The sequence below is a fragment of the Typopeltis vanoorti genome, chromosome 8 (genome assembly GCF_054136105.1).
Source record: "Typopeltis vanoorti isolate ZY-2024b chromosome 8, IOZ_Tvanoo_1.0, whole genome shotgun sequence".
NCBI lineage: Eukaryota > Metazoa > Arthropoda > Arachnida > Uropygi > Thelyphonidae > Typopeltis > Typopeltis vanoorti.
The window spans coordinates 72,420,551-72,442,469 of NC_143556.1; the positions used below are offsets into that span (position 1 = coordinate 72,420,551).

Here is a 21,919-nt window from a genome sequence, read left to right on the forward strand (position 1 = left end):
GCATTCTTCAGTGACCCTTCAAATGTCATCATTTAGCATTGTGTCAATTTTAGAATGGAAATTCAGGGTGATGGTATTATAATTTTTTTCTGCCTCAGTTGTATCTTGAACTGATGAGGCAATGGGGCATGAAGCTTGATGGCATCTATGTAGGATGTTAGCTTTGAGACACTGGTCATGAATTGCTTCATGAAGTTTTCAATTGTTTCCATTTTCTGGGAGAAGGTTTTGTTGAGCATGATAAGACACTATTCCAGGCTATGTGCTCGCTGAGGCTTTTTAATGGGGTTGGGGGAGCACTAGGGACAAAAAAAATGGCCAACTGAGGTTGCATCGATTTTGGCACAATTGGCTTGAGTCCACTTGCAACAAAAATCACATAGTAAATGTAGTTTTGACATTTTAAAGAAGTCTATCTACAGTAGCAAGACTAAGTGTTCTGTTACCACTATTTTTACTTCATGCTGCAGGCATGGCTACATGCCTGCAGCATGAAGTTGACTGCTAGTGTTTGCTATGGCCAATATTTGAATACAGGAAAATATATATTTTTTTTAATGCTCAGAGTACTTATGGTTGGTTTAGAGTCCTTCAGTCTCTTGAAAACTACTTCTGTAGTTTCTTTTGAGGTAGAAAGTTAAGTAAAATTACTTCTAAAATGACAGCACAATTTCCAAGTTTAAGGTAAAATAGAGGGCCCTGGGATGCATGTTGTCAAAATTTCATCCATGCAATTGATCGAGATCGTGATGTGTTGCAAAGAACTGTCACCAGTGATGAAAGTTGGTGATTTCAGTTTGATCTGGAAACAAAACACCAGAGCATGAAATGTCTTCTCCCCAGCAGAATGTCAAGACAATGGTTTTTTTTTTTTTTTTTTTTTTTTTTTTTTTTTGTCGCTGCTGGAATTATCCACTGTGAATTTGTTCCTGAAGGCACCACAGTGAACAGTCATTGTTATTTAGGAGTAATATCAGGAAAAGAACTATTCCTGATATTACTCCTAATATCAGGAATAGTTCAGAGAATAGTTCTAATATTCCTGTTCAATAGAACAGAATATTAGAACTATTCTGTTGCATGACAATGAACCCATGAACTGGGATGCCTGTGAAGAAGTTTCTGGCTTCGAAATCAACCTGTATGATCAAACATCCTCCCTAGTTGCCAAATTTGGCTCCCACAGACTTTCCTCTTCACAAAGATGAAGTGTGCCTTGAAAGAGGAGCACTTCAGTGATGAGGACATCCAAAATGGTGTGACCCAAACTGAAGGAGGTTCCCGTTCAGAACTTCCACTATACTTTCTAACACCAGTACAACAGAGACAAACACATTGTGTGGAGTTGGAGGAATATTATTTTGAATCTGTAATTGATAATTCCAAATATAACTCTTTGTTTTGATATAATAATTGACACCTGATTACTATTGTTATGCGCACGGAAACATCTAAGACTCTTCAAAGGACAAGACAACAACAACAACAACCTGATTACTTAACAGGCACACTGTGTATGTATTATTTAATATACCGTATATGTCAGCATATAAGACGACTCTCAAATACTACAGAAAACCCCTTGAAATCATGGGTCGTCTTATACGGCAATATAAAAAGGGAAGATTAATTTCTTGGATGAACATTTAGGTAGTTACAATACATCGTTATATAAGAAAATGGGCAGTGTTTATAAGCAAATCAGATTAATTTTTTGTTACATAAATTTATTTAAAATACTAATTATATGAAGAGCCACAGGCTTCAATTCAGTGACGTGAAATTATTTAAGTTAAGGGATATTACATCCCATATTGTTTCATAGCCGAATAAGAAACTCAAAGAGTTTCATGCCCAATATAGAAACTATATAAAGTTTGGCAAGTCCAAGCGTAAGCAAAAACCTGGATAATGCAACACTGAGGCAACTCATAGCAAGGGTGGAGCAAGCTCCGATCACTGTTCTTTATATTTACTCATAATGTGAAACCCAGCTCCTAGGAGCTGTATTACTGTTCTACATTATGAGAGAAGGTCACTACCCAGACCGGTTTCAACCTTTATTGAGATCTCATCAGTGAGTAGGTTAGACCTAGTTAATACCAAGTTTGTAGCGAAGAGAACTTACATACCCTGCTATAAGAATTGCCAAGAAGGTGTCCTAATAAATTACTAATTATATGAAGAGCCAAAGGCTTCAATTTGGTGACGTGAAATTATTTAAGTTAAGGGATATTACATCCCATATTGTTTCATAGCCAAATAAGAAACTCAAAGAGTTTCATGCCGAATATAGAAACTATATAAAGTTCGGCGAGTCCAAGCGTAAGCAAATACCTGGATAGTGCAACACATAACCCATTTGGTAGTGCAACTAATATTTAAAATCTTAGAATAGATGTAAGTCTTAAAAAACAAATAATAATTATTAACCTCAATTTTCATGTTAATTTTCTTCGTCATCTGTTGAAAATAGTTCTTCAGATTCATTGTTTAAATGATCGTCATATGGATCCCAGTTAGAATCCGGTGAATCGATTTCGTTTTCATCATCATCAGTGTCCCACAACAGATCATCTTCCGTACCATTCATAAGATTAGAGAAGTCTCTACTTTTACTTTATTCCACACTTTGATCACAAAACTGCACAATATATCTAGTGATGCAGCGTGCATAGATTCACCATTTTTAAATGATTTTTCACCAGTCAACATCCGATTATTCCACTCTTCTCGCATGTGATCTTTAAATGGTTTGTTCAAGCAGATGTCTAGTTGTTGCAATACAGAAGTTAAACCACCTAGTATAACAGCAATTTTTGTGTTATTTTTTTCTAGAAGACTTAGTATTCTCAGTTAAATGACTACGAAACATATCCCATACTAACAAACTGCGTTTCTTCATTATACCGCCTAGTCGCATGTTCCACACATTATTAATCCATAATTTCACACCATTTTCATCCATCCATCATTTTTCGTGAAAATATACAAAAACACCTGAAGGAAATTTTATCTGCACAGTTAGCCTAGTGGCTCTGCGCTTTCCAACCATATGCCTAGGGAAGGAATGTCCTAGGTTCGATTCCCGTCGGTCACGTGAGAAGCTGAAGGATCTTCCTGAGCCACAGCCAAGTTAGCTGATCTTGGGTGTGGACAGTAGGGTTTTTCATCCGGCAAAGCAGGCAAACCGGCCTTGAGAACTCAACACTACAGACATAGGATACACTGGGGCATAGGGCTGACCACCTTATCCTGTGAACGGTTTGAGGTCCGATGATTAATAAACCCTCGACACCGCAAGGTAAAAGAGGGCGAGATGAGATGAAAAATTTTATCTTAGGCTTAGTTTGAAGATGATCATTGGTTTTAACTAGGTTCCATCAGCCAAACGTTACAACACAATCTGTTTTGTCATGACCTGTACTTCGAACTAGCACATTCTTACTACCTTTAGACTCCACTGTTTTATTGTTTATCATATCAAAGCTCATAGGAGTTTCATCCATATTTCCAATATTTGACAATAGAAATTTATGTCTCAACTGAATAATAAATTTATGGACGCTGGTAAGTTTGTGGTCAAGATCTGTTTGTAGTTTTTGAGCAATTTTCATTTTTTGTCGTATTACCAAATTTTGTCTGTTCATAAAACGAATACACCATCCTGAAGTAGCTTGTTAAAGCAATAGTTAAAGCAACAGTTTGGAGTATTGCAAGTTATGGAAGTGAGTCATGGACACTAAGAAAGAGAGATATGGAAAGAATTAATGCATTGGAAATGTGGTGTTATAGAAAGATGGAAAAGATTAGCTATACAGAAAGAATATCAAATCAAGAAGTTTTAAGACGAGTTGGGATGGAAAGAACACTGTTAAAGAATATTATGCAAAGAAAGACTAGATTTGCAGGACATCTTCTGAGAGGTTCTTCGGGACACCTGACAAGAACTATATTACAAGGGAAAGTTGAGGGGAAGAGAAGACGTGGAAGACCAACTAGAGAGTGGTTTAATGACATCGTGGAATGGACTGGTTTAAGAATGATGGAAGCAACAGACAGAGAGAAATGGAGAAGAGCTGCTCATCTGCTGCAACCCTCTTGCTAGAGGATGCTACCGGACGACGACGACGAAGTAGCTTGAAATTCTATACTTTCATCCAGATTCAATCTTGACCATTTTAGTGCTCTAATCATATTTCTTGTAAAAAGATAACCATTCTGCCTTTGTTTGAATACCCATTCTGCAACGTGATTTTCCAGTTGCAGCCATTGGGTGATCCCTGTTCTCATCGCACATTTCTTCTTTGGCAATTTTTTTAAAATATCTTCTCTCTTCCTCCATTCTCTTACCATCTTCTCAGTTATGTCAAACTTTCCTGCAGCAGCAGCACAGTTATTAGTTTGCTTTGCCATTTCAATTACCCTTATTTTAAATCGAGCTTCATACTTTCTTCGTTTTGTTGCTGCTTCCATGATTTTAAATGATAACAATTTTAATAATCCTATAATTTAAAAAAAAAAAGCAAAATTAATAATTAATTAAAATTAGAGCTAATCACTTTTAATAAGGGTAATTTACGTAATTACTAAATCTATGCTATGCAAAAATATAACGGATATGCATAGATATAAAATAAAGGATATAACAACAATACCTAACGTTGCATTAATACAAGAAAGAAGAAATTGGGAGTCATCTTATATAACCGACATAAGCATAAAACCTAAAAATAGCTAAAATTCAGGCTTCGTATTATTGGTGACATATACGGTAATTTATTAACCTTGATTCTCTGAGACACAAGATAAGATGGTCCAAGATAAAAATCACAGAACCGGCTTTAATCAAATTTGCCATCCTATCTACCTATATGAAGTTTGAAGAAGTTGCATATAGATCAATATATCAAAGGCTTATTTTTGAAAAGGCAAAAATCAGTAAACTAACATCTCGTCTAAATGGTTGTTTGCTACTAACATGCCCAGAGAGAAGCTAAATTTTGAGCTTCTCTGAAACAAGCTTCACCTGGTAGTATCAACTGTTGTCACAAAAGGAGATATAACCTGAAGTATTACTGGTATAAGCAGAAGATCTTTAGCTGAAGAAATCAAACTACCTATTTACCTATTTCTTCCATGGGTTTAAATATAAAGGAAGTAAAGTTAAGATACCTTAAAATAGCAGCTTCCACTGAATTGACACAAAATTTTGCTTTACTATTAAGCCACAAAAGGAATATTCAGACACACTCTTTAGAAAATGATTCTAGAATGAAACTGGCAAAACAAAATGGAAACAGAAACTAACGAATATCATGATCTAACATGTAAGAGGAATAGCTCATAAAAAAATTAAATATAATAATAAACATAGAAGGCTTGCAATAATTAAAAGACAAAGAAGAACCTAAAAGTTACTATGTAAATCCAGAACTTTCACACATATAATGGAGATGGAGTTTCAGAAGGGTCAGGCATTATGGTTTCCTACATATATTTCAAAACAGATAAATTACTAAAAATATTGGAATAAAAGAATAATAGACATTAGATTGAAAATAATTACAGCCTACTTAACAATACCCTGATAACATGGTCCAAAGGAAGACTTACAAAGCATATATGATAAGATGAAGCAAATCTTATGTGATATTTGCAAGAGATTTTATAATAGGATGCACAAAACATTGTTTTGCTTCAGCATTTGACTATTCAATGCGTTATGCAAATATTTAGCTTCAGCTGGCCAAAGTAGAAAAAACCAAGATATAGGTGGATTGATATGGTACAAAGTGCCTTAGACGACAGAAATATAAGATCTGATAATGTTGGAGTCTTGAAAAGTAACAGACTGATTTGGAGGAAAATTGTAGATAGGAAGTTAGTAATGATGTAATTTTTTTTCATGTAGTACTATCATATCCTGTACACCCCTTGAGGGTACATGGCAGGAATTTGATGATGATGTAAAGATCAAGATAAAATAAAAGATTAAGATAAAAGATCAGATTCTAGAGTAAATCACCAACACAACAAATGTTATTTGATGCTATAGAATAAAAATCTAAAAAAAGGGAAAATGAAAAATGTGCAAAATTTCTTTGCATGAAATCATAGCTGAAACAACTGCATAGACAACATCTCATAATCAATTGTTCAAAATGAAAGATTTACAAAATTAATGGATAAACTTTCTCTGAAATATAATTTACCTGCAAGAAAACATTTTACAGAAAAAAATAATTCAGATATTTATGATCAGTTAATTGTAAATATTAAAAACGAAATTGCAGGTGTTAAATATACTTGTAGAAAGTTTTTTCACTTGGTTACAAAAGTAAATTTTACTTGCAATGAAATTAAATTGTTGTTTAATCCTTTATCCAAGTGTAAGCAAAGTTTGCACGTGAAGTATCTTCATTACTAGCCTACATGCATGTAGAGCAGGGGTGTCAAACTGGCAACCCCCAAAGCAATTTCTTGCAGCCTATGACACCTCAAGGAAAGATGAAAAAAAAAAAGGATGGTTGCTTTTTGTAATAAAACAGAAATACCATATTTACTCGAATATAACTCGCCCTCACGTATCGCTCACACCCCTGATTTTACTTTACGAAAAAAAAAAAAAAAAATGTATAAAGTTTTGCATATACGCACACGAAAATAAAGTTTAACCACTTTCAAGTCGGGGCGATGACTCGCTCCCTGCAGTAAACAACATGCCATTCCCAACTGCCACTTTGCAGATGCATGGAAAACAAGTAGTTTTATTGTACCACTGAATAAAGTGCAGAGACATTTGCTGTCTGTGTAATATATTTCTTTAGTGCAATTAGAGACAACTGGGATAAACACAGCACTAACTAATGAATCATGTCTCTTTCCATATTAACCATGCTGTTTAGATTCAAGCAAAACCATATGATGCACCAGCAAACACAGTATCTAACTAAAAACTATTGTTTTTAGTTAGATGTGTGTGAGAGCGCCCACTAACTCAAAAGCAACAATAAAATTAATTTTGGTTTAATTTGGTTTTTATATCATTTAAATGCCATCTATTGTAAATATTAATAAAAAAAAGTTCAGCTAACACCTTTTATTCCCGTAATATAAATATAATAAATATATTCTTTATTTTTTTTTAGTTGTCATAATCATTATACTATTATTTTATATGTCTTGTAATAACTTAGAATAAATAAAATTTTTGTTATTAATTTTCCAATTTATTTATACTCATTCTTTCACTTTCCTTTGATTCTAATTGTGAAGGTTTTTTAGTCGAAAATTTTTTGCGGCCCACTTGAGATGCACTTTTATAGCAAATGGCCTGCAGTCCAGTTGAGTTTGATACTCCTGATGTAGAGTGATAACTACATATCAATTGCCTTAATATCCCATAATGCAAAGAGGAACACCAATTACCTTGGTGTCTTTTTTGGCCTGGCTCTCACTGATGAGACCTCAGTAACAGTTGAAACTAGTCTGGGTAGCAACCCTCCCCTAATGCATTGCAATATGCACATCCAAAAATGTTTTGCATTATTGCCCTGCCAGCATACAAATGAAAATTTCATTCACTTCATAAGGCACTAGCTTGACAAACTTTTAATGTAATCATTCCTGGGAATCATACAAGTGAAACAATAAAAGAAAAATTTTCTGCTAATTTTATTTTTTGGAAAATTTAATTCAGTATGCTTTGGCTCATCCCTAATGTATAACAATCTTAAAGTAATGAATTATTCTATAAACATATGTAAAAGCACACTATCTACTATAACAAAATGATATGCTATAACTATGGAAATGACCAAGCTTAATTCCTATAAAACCAATGCTATTTTAAGCTCACCATATAGAATTCAATTTTTAGAATCTGAGAAGTCTGGCCTTGCTTGCCAAATCATTAAACTTTATTTGAACTTCATTTGAACCAATCCAAGATTCTACAGTCCAGCAGACTGCATGCCAATCTCTAAGTTCTGGTTATTCAATATTGAATAGACTAGCCACACTCAACTTCCAGGGGATGATGCCTTGTTCTCTCCCTACTCTTCATGTATTGAAAGATTTTGTTTGTATTAATCTTACAGAATCCCTTCAGTAACTTAAGTTTCTATCATGTCCCCTCTCTTCTGCCTGTCAACTAAACTCTGCAACCCACATACCTTCAATCTATCCTCACACAAAGCATTCTACAGACATGTCACAACTTGGTCACTTGTCTCTGAATCCTCTCTCCACCACCTTCTGCTACCCCAAGAAATCTTGAGAACCAAATCTCTGCACAGTAATCAAGATGCAGCTGAATCATAGTCTCATGAAGAGGGATAATCTCCCTATCTTCACTTGTCAACATATTCTTCAACATCCAATAAATTCTATGAACTTTGGCAATATGTCCTGTGAATTACAAAATCTCAAAAGCATCGCCCTCAGATCCCTAGCCTCATCAACTGCCTGTAATCCAGTACCATCAATACAATACAAAGCATGCAACTTTTTCATTACAAAGTGCATTGCCTTACATTCTGAAACATTAAAATGACAATTAGTCTTCTGCCCACAGTGGCAATTTATTTATATCATCATGTGCAGGATATCTATATTACCTTTATCAACTATTGCCGTTACATTTTTTGTATCATTAGCAAGTAATTGAATATTCCTTATATCATTAATATACAAATTAAAGAGTAGTGGCACTAGTATGAAGCCTTATCACACTTAACTAGTTACCCTCATTCACCTTGATTCCATCAACCATACACCACCATCTGATATCTGTTTATCAGCCATCCCTCTATCAATGCCACCAGCCTCATATCCCCTTTCACATTTTTATATAATAGTTTTTCATGCAATATTCTGTCAAATGCCTTTGTAAAGCCTAGCAATATCATGGTATAATCATTTCTTTTATCTTATTCCACTGTCACTTTATTGTAAAATTACTAAAGCAGGATCTACCTTTCTGCTACCAATGCTATTTTAAGCTCACTATATAGAATTCAAGATTATCACTCTCATAGATTATCATATCACTATCCAACTATTCCTGAATTTTACCTTTAACCAACTTTCCCACTCTAACCAACACTCAAAAGGTATTAAATAATGATCTGTAATTTGCTACTTCTGTCTTAGAGTCACCATTATGTAATGGAACTATCTTACCTTCTTTCCACTCCCTTGAAACCTTGCTAAAGCTGACAAACACTTTTTTCAGAGGCACTGCCAAATTTCTCTTGCACATTCTCGTAGCACACAGACTAGCACACCATAGAATCCCACTGTTGCATTCACATTGGTATTTTTCAATATACTGAGCAGCTCCAGTTCATTTAACTCAATTCTCACATCAGTAGCTGCCAAAGTTTCCATCATACATCCTTGCAAAGTGATTGCTTACTAGCTCAACTATTTCTTTTGCTTCTGTCACTTTCCTACCATCTACACTGGTAGGATTAGAACCTAATGTTTATCACACTGTGTTGGACATATCATTTCAAAGAATTCTTTAAACTTGCAAATACAGCTAAATGTTCAATATATGCATTCTTGTAAATTTCCAAATCACCTGATATTTTTCATTAGCAGCATGTGAAGTTAGACCTGATTTATTCTCTTTTACTCTATATCTTTGATATGTTCTTATGTACTCTAATGACATTAATGTACTTTATGTACATTACTTATGTACGTAAAGTACATTAATCATTATCTTATGTACTCTAATATGACATTCTTTTATGCAAATTTCTCCCATTTGTTGTTGATGGAGAGAAGTAGCATGCAAACATCTGCCAGTGTTGAATTGCATATAACAAGACTTGAAATGTCAAAATGAACAAATCTATTCTAAGATTGACTTTTTTTTTTTCTGAACTCTTAGACACACTTGTATCTGAGTCTTAGTAAAATCTAAGGATGAACACTATTTCTGAAGATTACAACTGCAAATTCAGATGAATCGGTTGTGGCAATTTTTGCAACTGATGATTTCGAGTAGAAAGCAGGTACACATTCAAATTTTCAAATCGCGTGCAAAGGGGGTTATGTGGAAGCACTCAACAAGATAAAAGGTCAAAGGCTATACTAATCAAACTGTGTTTGAAAGAGTTGCAAACATGGATGCTTTGTAATGCCTCAAAGACATCATCTAGATGTCTAGATGAAATCGTCTAGGTGAAATCTAGATGATTTCACATGGAGAAAAATTATCAGAAAGCTTGAAGGCCGCAGAATTACTGATATTGCCTGAGAATCTGGAATCTCATCTAGCTTTATATCTAGGCTCTGGGCAGAGTTTCAAACCAATGAAATATGTTCCAGACATTTGCTAAGAGGTTGCCCTCGCTCCACCACAGAGCATGAAGACAGATTTTTTGTTATAACAGTAAAATATAATCAACACAATACAGCAGGTCAGCATGCAACTCAGCTCCATTCAAGCAAAGATAAGCAGATATCTCAACCAACTGTGGCAAGATGTCTGCAATAGGTAGACTCTATATGCATGAAGGCCTGTAGTCTGCATCCCTTTATCCACAGCTCATCACAGAGCACGTTTTCAGTGGTGTTGTGTGAATAAAAAATGGACAAGACACCTAGGGGCTAATGTAATCTTTACTGATGAGTCATTTTAGTCTTTCCTCTAATTCTAGATGACACTTGATCTGGCATGAAAGTGGAACTGCTTACCATCCCAAGAATGTTCTTGAAAGAGATAGATACAATGTTGCTGTTGGTTGGCATTACGCTCAATGGACACACAGAGGTACAAACGCTGGAAAAGGGACTATGACTGCTGAACAATATTCACAATGAAGTTCTTCAATGGCACATTAAATTGTTCCATGGTGCTGTACGCGAAGAATTAATTTTTTTTGGATGACAATGCTACACCACATTGTACACACACACACTGGAGATATTTCTGGAGACAGAGAACATTAATTGAATCAAGTGGCCAGCACATTCCCAGATCTCAACCCCATGTTTGGGAAGAAATAGGGAGGTGTTTTGCTGCTCGAAATTCCCCTTCAGAAAACAAACAAGGCCTTATCCTTGATCTGAAGGAGGAGTGGGTCAGTTTGCTTCAAGAACTCCTGAATCACTTGGTGCTAAGTATGGTATGGTGAGAGCTGCATCCCAGTTCGTGGTGGACATATTCCATACTGAAATGTTTCTCCACATAGTTTTCGATTTCAAGAACTCCCGAATCACTTGGTGCTAAACATATTATGCCACTGTGAGAGCTGCTGCATTGCAGTTCAGGGTGGACATATTCCATACTGAAATGTTTCTCCACATTGTTTTCTGTAAGTGCAGTACATTAATTCCTTAATTACATCCTTAGGAAATTTGTAACTTTTTGCCAAAAACGTATTGCAGTTTAATTTGTAAGAAAAGTTATAACGCATTTTTTGTGTAAGATAATTTATTAGTATGCTGACAATAAATTTATGTCCACATTTGGCTGTAGTGAAAATTTTTTATATACAGATAAAAATGTAGTTCATCCTTAGCTTGTAGACACCACTGTATAAAACTTATTTTGTATTGAATTCCATCTTTTCCTGCAAACTATTATAAAGAATGTTTCTTATTTTTTTTTTTTTTTTCCTAATCTTTTCACTAGAATTACTGAAATGGATAATACAAACTACAGAAGTTAGTGTTAGATTTACATGAAATGATACCCACTGCAGATAATTTTTTAGAACCCAAGTACAGATCTTAGAGCAAAAAAAAAAGTAAATATAAGCAGCAAAAACTTAACAGAGAGTGGAGATACTTCTGGAGGCAGAGGATATTAATCGAATCAAGTGGCTAGTATGTTCCCCAGATCTCAACCACATTTTTGGGAAGAAATAGGGAGGTGCTTTGCTGCTCGAAATTCCCCTTCAGAATAAAAATTCTAAATTTTTATTCAGAATTATGGACTGATAATTACAATAGAAATATCTGACAACAAGATAATACAAAGAAAAAATTTTATAAGACTGGAGGGATTAGAAATTAGCTGGAAAAAAACAAAATGGGAAATCACCAGCAAAAAATAAAATAAGAATTATACAAATATGCAATATGCACGTACGAGGGTGGTCTGAAAAGTTCTCGGCCTTGACCATAGATGGCAACACTATCGGCAAGATTTTTTTTTCTAAGTTGATACGTCTGTCATAAGCATCCATGTGAAATTGCAAGTCATTCTATCAAGTAGTTTGTTTTATACAGCTGTCTTAAGCTAAAGTGTTGTCTGTATCCCTTGAAATGGATAAAATTAAGTATTGTGCGGTTATAAAATTCTTTGTAAAAGAAGGTTTAACGCCAAAAGAAATTCATTCAAAGTTCATAAAAGTTTATGGACACTTTTTTCCTTCATTGTTGACAATTAAGAAATGGGCTGCGGAGTTTATACATGGCCATACCAGCCTTGAAGATGATCCACATGAAGGACATCCAAAAAGTGTAACACCACCAGAAATCATTGATCAAGCGCACTATATGGTATTGGATAACCAGCGAGTCAAAGTTCATGAAATTGCTGAGACTATAAGCATTCGAAAAGAATGCATTTTGCACAAAGTATTACGAATGAAAAAGCTTTATGCAAGATGGGTGCTACGCTTGTTCACAGCAATTCAAAAATGCACTCGGATGAAAATCTCTGAACAGTGCTTGTAGCATTTTAACAAGAATAAAACAGATTTTGTGCATCGATACTCCTTGTTTGCGCCACTCCATGGATTCCCTTTTGGAAAGAGGATCATAACAAAGGACCATGGTTTTATCCCCAGTGAGGATGAATTCAACGTGAATCACACGATGCCCCTTCTGAATTGAAGAGAGAAGTTGGGGCATCCATCTTATACTGACCTTCGTCATGTGAAGCTTCTTGTGAATGAAGTGGAAAGACAGTTGTTATAGAAAACCCCAACCTTGCTGAAATTTCTTTGAGCTTCAGCCATCTGTCATCAAGCTGTTCCTCCTCAACAAGAGAGACATTTTCCTCAGTCACCACTTCCACAGGCTGACCATCACGAGGATGATCTTCGATGTTCTCTCATCTTAAGTGAAACTGCTTAGCCCATTCCTTCATGATGGAATATGAAGGAGAAGTGTCCTCATAAACACCATCCAATTGCTGTTTGATAACAGTTGGAGAAACCCTTTCTTTGGTGAAAACCTTTAATACAGCTGCAATACTCAACTTTTAATTACAGCCACTTAGTGTGCCACATGTTAGTCAAACAAGTGCCTCCAACTGAATGACATAGGTAGAGAGTTAAAACTGGTACACTGGTACATCTTCCCCATAGATAGTGTTATTTGTCATGCACAGTATTTTAAAACTGAAGCGAATTTTGTATGTCAGGCCAGAAAATTTTGGAACCTATCTTGTACATAATAAACAACATGAACATGAAGGTAACAACATTAATAATGTTGAAAAGCAGTCTAATCTGTACTAAAGTCCTAATGATAAAAAAAAAAAACTAATTTATTTTTTAACAACTTAAGTGAACAATGTCGTCATTATTATTATTCCAGGCAACTCCAAGGAGTCAACAGACTCATCGAGGGAGGCCCTAACATCATGTCGAGAACAACTATTCAACATTCACACAGTACCTCTATCATACCTTGCCTTGAACTCATTCATGGTCGTAGCACCCACCACAGACTCTGGCAGCTTATTCCACTCATTCACCACTCTCCAAGTAAAAAACCTAGCTCTAACACCCTTGTTAACCACATTCTTGCCCGGCTTCCATGCATGGCCCCAAGTCCTCTCACCACCAGTCCTATTTTCAAAAATATCTTCTGGATTAATCTTATAGTAACCTTCAGCAATTTGAATGTCTCAATCATATCACCCCCTTTTCCGCCTATCGACCAATTTTTGCAACCCACAAATCCTCAACCTATTCTCATAAGGTTCATTCCACAGACCTGCTATCATCTTGGTCACTCGTCTCTGGATCCTCTCCACTTCCTCCCCATCACGAAGAAACTCTGGCACCCATAACTGGGCACAGTAGTCCAGATCGGGTCTTATCAAGGCTCGATACAGAGGAACAATAACTTGTTTGTCGCTGCATGTTAAAGTATTTTTCAGAAGCCAAGTGATTTGATGAGCTGATTTAGCCACTTTTGCAATGTGCCCCCTAAACTTCAATTCCCTATCCACCAACACTCCCAAATCCCTGGCCTCATCAATCTCCTGGAGTACGGTTCCACCAATGTGATATACTGCTGCTATTCTTTTCACCCCAAAATGCATAACCTTACACTTTGCCACATTAAATTGACATCCATTTTTCCTAGCCCAGTCCTCCAAACTATCCAAATCTTCCTGTAAAATTTTGACATCCTGTGCACTCACAATTGCTCTACCCAACTTTGATTCATCAGCAAACAAGTGAACACTTCCTCTCAGATCCTTTCCTATATCATTGATGAACAAATTGAAAAGTAGTGGTCCAAGAACAGAGCCCTGCGGCACACCACTAGTTACAAGCTGTCTTTTAGACTCAACTCCTGAATAAACCACTCTCTGGTATCTCTCCATCAACCACCCTCCTATCCATCTCACCAACCCTATATCCATCCCCATCTTCTCCAGTTTACTGATTAGGGTTCCATGTAGTATCCTATCAAAGGCCTTGGCAAGATCCAGTAGAATCACTGTAAACCCATTACCCTTATCCAGTTCAGCTGTCATTGTGTTATAAAACGTAAGCAAGTTACTGAGGCATGATCTACCCTTCACAAAACCATGTTGTCCCCCATACAATATCCCATTTTCATCTATCCAATCCTGTATTCTTTTCTTGACTAATTTCTCTAAGACCTTGACAACGATTCCTGAAATGCTAATCAGTCGGTAATTTACAACAGCAGTCTTGGAACCACCTTTATGCAGTGGAACTATTTTCCCCTCTTTCCACTCCCTCGGGACTAACCCAGACCCGAGACTCAAATTAAACAAAATGGTCAAGGGTACTGACAATTCTTTAGCCGCTTCTCGTATGACACGAGCTGGTATACCATCCAATCCCACAGATGTATTGACATTGAAGTTATGCAATAAACTACTCACCTCCACTTCATTCACCACAATTCCCATATAATCTACTGGTTCATTCATTTCTGCAATGTCACCACCTGGATGATATATTCTTGCAAAGTGCTCACTCAGTAACTCAACTATATCAACTGATTCAATTACCTCCCTATCATCGGCATTCTTTACAATCATTCTGCCTTATACATTTTTCCTTTTACTTGCAACATATCGAAAAAACTGTTTAGGATTCTCTTTAGCCTGTATGGCCAATGTTCTTTTGTAATCCTTTTTTGCTTTTCTTACAACACTTGTGACCCTTCTGGCCTGCGCTTTATACCGTTCATGTGCCTGCCTGTCACCTTTCTCCTTAAATTCCCTCCATAGTTGTTTCTTTTTTTTTTTTTGCAGCTCAAGCTTAATGGTGTTATTCATCCATTTAACCTCTACTTGATTTATTATTCGGACTCTAGGTATACAGTCAGCCATTGCTTCATGCAAACACTTGTTAACTGCCTCCCATGCACTATCAACTTCTAGTCCTTGCAGTTGTACATGCCATGGCACTGAACCAATCAAACTCCTACGCTTGTCATACTTTCCAGCCCGATAATTCCACATGTACCCTGTCTTAAATGAAAATTCCACACCTTTAGCCACCTCCCAAGTCAAGACCCTATGATCACCAATTGGTGGCAATGTGGTCATATTTGTTACAGTGAAATCCTCAGATGTAATTACTAGGTCAAGCACTCTCTGGCCCCTAGTATTTTCCATTACATGCTGTCACAGATAGTTATCCCTTAATAACCGCATAAAATCCAATCAATGCAACCATAGTTGAAATCTCCCATAATAATTACCCTACTTCTACTCATTTCTTCTATTTGCTTGTGCATACTGTCTCCACCATCTTTTCCATCACCTGGTCTATAGCAGCACCCAATTGTATATTTTGTTCTGCTAGCCACGATCTCACACCAAAATGACCTCAAATGTGGTCTTTTTTCTATCCTGCAATTCAACTTCTATTCTCCTTGGCTGCAGCTCATTAGCTATCATCAACAATACTCCTCCCCCCATTTTATTCTCCCTGTCATTCCTGAACACACTATACCCATCACATTCAATCCCACTAGCTATATCATCTACAGTTAGCCATGATTCACTAATGCCAATAACCTGTGGTCTGGAAGTGCCAAGCAAAAATTGTTATAAAGAACAAATTTCTCACAAAGGAAATAAGTGTGGCTCATCATATCTGCTGAGATTAGAGTGAGGTTTTACAACTCTTTGTACAAACATTCTACAAGGAAACTGCCCACATGAAGAATTCTGTGTTTAAAGAATGTTCTGTAAGACCAGACTGTTTCAGCTCATGAAATTTAATGTAGTTTTAATGTTCCTTATAACAAACTTCTGCAGATCTACTAGTCTGACTGAAGAAAGATAAACTAGATATGCCAGGAATATGACAAACACCAAAGTAGGCTAAGCATTTAGGATTGTCTGTGATCATTTCTTTACTTAATGGAATTTTTAAGGGTTGATAATATTATAAAACAGTTCTGTCTAATATACAAATGCATCTAAAATTTGGCATTCAACAAGGATATTTCAAATTAAACTGACTATGCATTTATCAAGTGTTTATAGAAAAGACATTCATTTTGAATGCTATATTGAAAAAATTGAATATTATTTTTTATATAAAAGATATCACATATGATATCTTTTTAGGAATGGTGACAGCAGATGAGCATTAAGAAACAACTAATTAAAGTTTAGAAAAGGATGAGAAGAAATTAACTTATGTAGTGAATTACATTTTGAACATCTGTGATTTCACATTTAACATAAAAACTTACCACTAATGTATCCAAAGTGTCAACTAACGTCAAAGAAAAACTGAAAGACAACATAATATATGTTATGTTATATATATATAAACACATTGAAAATGCGTTAATTTAGATGCAGTTTTTGCAAAACAATGATTTATCTCATGAGTTTATTACCAAGACAAAAGTCACATACACATAATTAGAAAATTCATTGTATGGCCACTATTTCTTATGCTAATGTAAGCAAAAAAGACTATGGAAAATACATTATTTTTCAAAATAGTCTCGTGATAACATTGAAGATTACATTTTAATAAAGAAATTAATAGTTTAAATTTCTAAAATTTATTTTCATGTAGCTCAAATTTTTAAAAAAAAGGCATTCTGATTGGCTAAGTAGTCAGCATACCTAGTCTAGTCATAAATACTGTTACAACTTGAACAGTGGATAAACCTTTAATCTATCGGTAAATCACTTACAGCTTTCTGTACATACAAATCACATGTATAACATGCATATAGCAGCACTCAATGTTCAAAATGTTTCCATTTTTGCCTTCAAGCACACTTGAAGTCTGCGAGGTCACATATCGATGATGATATGCACAACCTGCAATGGAAGAGTTGCCACTACTTGCTCTAAATCCTCCTTCAGGCTAGTGATGCTTGGGTGTTGTTTCTTGCAGGGAGTTCACTTCACGGTGGACATGGATGTTTGTGATCATCTTCAGGTAGGAGATGAATTTCAACACATGGTGTAAGACTATCATCCCACTTATTGGAGGTCTGCAGTGGCTAGAAAAAGTTCTGTGTTTGGTCTCTAGAGCAGGGTTTCCAGATTATGTAAAAATAAACATGGTGATATGTGGTGAGGCACATTTGCCTCCAACCACTGTTGTGTGGTCCTCACCTTGTGTGCAAGGGCTGAATCCTCTTGGAAGGTCCACTGCCCACTGTGAAACCATTGTTGTTCAGGAGCAGTATCACAGGTTCCAGCAGTGTCGTGATACACTTTGGCAGAAGTTTTGACCCCTTTCTCACAGAAATACAACTAGGATACCCCCCACTGACACATCACTCCCGCCAAACAATCAATGATGTAGGGGTGATGATCTCTTTGAATCCCTGGGTGTTATGGCACATGCTGTGCAACCATCCAGGACATATAACTGATTGTTTTGGCAGTTAAATGACTCTTAAATGGTAGAAATATTCTCATCTGTGAAGAGGTTATCTATGTCTGTTGTTCATGTACTGCTGGAGAATTACATTTAATTTTATCATACTCTACCACATAAGTTGTAGTTCTAGGAAGCATCCAGTGATATTGTTCTCTGTGTAATGTTCATCTCTTGCAACATCACTCCCTGCATTCTCACAGAATCATGGCAGAGGCCTGTCTTCACGGCCCTCACAAGCTGTTGCATGCTAACACAGTGTGGTTGACCTGTTCTTTGGTAATCAGATATGTCTTCTGTATCATAATACCAGTTAATATACAAACATCCTACTAATCCTGAGTGTTTTTAGCATGTTGAAAATAACAGGTGGCTGCATTCCAACCTTGTGAAGTGCTATTACAGTTACATGGTTCTCATAATCTCCCTACTGCACATTAATCCATACAACTAGACAACTCACTACTGCTAAGCAAGTGAATGTTAAGCTGTGCAAAGAGCCACTAATGGAATTGGACTCATTCAATTCTGTGGGCAATGTGGAGGGTGTGCAGAAGCTGTAACTATTTATGCCAAGGCTGTATATGTTCTCCAATGAACAGATTGTGAATTAAAATACCACCATGGATATGGTTCATGATTATCTCTAGGTTGAAAGATGAATTTCATTACATGGTATAAGACTATCATCCCACTTATTGGAGGCTTGCAGTAGCAAAAAAAAAGTTCCACGTTCGGTCTCTAGAGCAGGGTTTCCAACCTTTCAGGGTGGGAGTCAGAAAAAACATGTTTGGCTATCTAATGTCTGACAGCTTCATCAGGAAGATTAACAAACTGGAGAATACATAAAAAAAAAAGGTCTGAGAACTCCCAACAGTAGCTTTTTTTTTCTCCAAAATATGACAATGATAATAATGTGGGTTAGCCTCGTGAATCATCTGAACATATCAAACATAAGAAGATTAAGCAGTTGTTGTGCAAGACTTTTTAAATAGTTTACCAATGTAATGGAGGTCTGATGTCATATAGTTGTGGAAAGTTTTTCTTCTAGATACTTACTTTACTTTCTGAGTCCGGAACACTAATCATATCCTCTCCATCCAAAAAACAGCAGCTTGTATCGCCTTGTCATTGACCATCAGAATGTCATCTGTGAAGAACACATCGATTAGATCTGGGCAACATAAAATATGTTCGTCAGTTTGGGCATCTCCGCAGTCATAGCTGTCATCATCTGCATAACCCCATTTCATCAGGTTACTTCTGCAGCTGGACACTCCCACTCTAAGACGGTTCAGAGTCCTCCAGGTGCTATAGGGTAGGTGATGTCCCTTGGTTAAATCTTCCTTAATTATGGGGGCTTCTTAAAGTTGAACCAATTCCCTCCATAGAACAAGGCTTCACTCCTCAGGTTTATGGATCAATGGTTTAGTACTTTGCATAAAACTATGCCTTGATTTGAGTCGAGAAGCCGTGATGATATGTCCGTACATTGGATGTCTTTCGTCCGTCATCTGCTTTTTTTTTTTTCATCTCACTGGCCACTTGACGTCTTATGCCTGGTGGCGCTATGCCTGCTAAGGGATACAGCTTGTTGACTGGGGTTGGTCTTAGGCATCCGGTTATGATCCTAATGGTATCATTTAAAGCTACATCCACGTGTTTCGCATGGGCAGATGCCACCCACACTGGGGCAGAATACTCTCTGCAGCAAAACACAATGCCAAAGCCGTCGAGCGAAGTACCTCTGGTTGAGCTCCCCACGTCGTGCCGGTCATTTTTGTTCTAGATAAAAAGTATGTTATACTTCAAGAAAATATATTCTTGTTTTAATCCTTTACCTAAGTGTAAGAAAACAAAGTCTGCATGTGATAACGTCATGACTAGTCTACTTTTATATAGAAGCTGTTGACTTCACATCAATTACCTCAGCATCCCATAACACAAAAACAATAAAAGAGTCAACTGCTCAGATTGGTTTCAACCTTTATTGAGGTCTCATGAAGATACTCCACATATAAACTGTTTGCTTACACATACATAAAGGATTAAAACAAGAATATAATATCTTGTCAACTACAATACATTTTGTAACAAATTGGAAAAACTTCCTATAACAATCTCTGATCCAGAGTATTTATGATGATGATCATCATCATACATATTAAGGATTTAGGGAACAGGCCTAGCATGGCCTGTTCCAGCCTTAAAAGTCATCGTTGAATTGTTTAAGAGGACGTCCTGGTTTTATTTTTCCTAATGGCTTGTACTTTAAGGCTTGTTTTAGTAATATTTCTGTTTTCATTCTTTGAATGTGTTCCATCCATTTATGTTTATATTTTTTAATTTTTTCTATTACTGGTTCTTGGTTTAATTCTTTCATAATTTCTTCGTTTCTTTTGCGATCAAATAGGGTATACTTTGCAGTTTTTCTCATAAACTTCATTTCTGCTGTTATTAATCTTTGTCTTTTTGTTTTACTGTCCAGATTTGGCTTCCATACATTAAGACTGGTAGGGCTAATGTATTGTATACTTTTAGTCTGGTTTATTTTTGAACTAGGTTTGGTTTAAATAGAGTTAATTAGACCTGTTATTTTTATAAATGTAAAAATTGAAATATTTATCTTTTCATTTTCATATGTGATCATGCATCCTAGGTAGTTAAATGAATTCACCTGTTCTAAGATCTCATCCTTTAAAGGCCATAGTTTTTGATTTTTCTGCTGATATTATCATACGATAATCTTTGGCTATCTTATTTAGATCTAAAATAGCTTTCTGCAAGTTATCTTCAGAATTTGTAATTATTATTTGGTCGTTGGCAAAGAGGAAAGTGTTTAAGTTTACTGTAGGAGAAAGTTTAATTCCTTGATGTAAATTTTTATTCCATTTTGTTATTATTTCATTTAAGTAAATATTAAAAATCTTTGCTGAGAGGGGGACATCCCTGTAGGACCCCTTGGTTTAACTCTCTCGTACATGATAGCTCATGATTTAATCTTAATCGTATTTGATTATTTTCATATATACTTGTGATAGCTTTTAGGATATTATTGGTATTTGTCTTTCTTTTAATATGTTAATTAATATGCTTCTTTTAACTTTATCAAATGCTTTTTCAAAGTCAATTGTTTGCCAGTTGTCTTTTATAAAATATTTGTCTGTCCACAATTCTGTGTAGTAATTTAGAATTTCTTCTAATTCCAATTCGGTGTTTAATTTTATGTTTTCTTTGGTATCTGCATTTAAGTGTTTCAAAATCTTATATACATTGGGTCTTATTTTATATAAATTATGTTCTAAATTAGAAACAAATTTGTTCCATGATTCTCTATGTCTTTTTCTGACTTCTCTTTTAGCTATGGCTCTTATTCTTTTATATTCTATTTCATCTTCTAATCTTTTACTGCTTAACCATTTGTGATAGGCATCTTGTTTCTTTTTGATTATTTCTTTGATTGTATCATCCCAGATCTTCAGTTTTTTCCTTTTACTGAATTTTTTGGTCTTTCCTAAGCTTTCATTTACTGTTGCATTTAGTATCGTTTCTATATTAAGCCATTCTATTTCTATTTCGTTTTATTTTATCTAGATATTGGTTAATTCTTTATTTATATATAATTCTTTATTGTACATTTGTGTCAGTCAATAGTCTAGTTTTATAAACAAATGTTTCAATTTTTCTTTCTGTTCTTGTTACTTGTAGCCATTTAGGTGGTAATCTTAATTTTATTTTAACAAGAAAGTGGTCACTGCTTATTTCATATCCTCTGTGAACTCTAACATCTAGTGAAAATTTTGATGTATTTT

At 35.6% G+C, this 21,919-nt stretch overlaps 1 protein-coding gene across 1 annotated transcript in view; it reads right to left on the reverse strand.

Moving 5' to 3' along the window:
* Positions 1-21,919, reverse strand: part of LOC150104094 (ER degradation-enhancing alpha-mannosidase-like protein 3) — a 391,801-nt gene that overhangs the window by 285,752 nt on the left and 84,130 nt on the right. Inside the window, 1 exon segment of the mRNA XM_090396397.1 lies at positions 16,954-16,993. Within this exon segment, the coding sequence (XP_090252523.1) occupies positions 16,954-16,993 (40 nt within the window).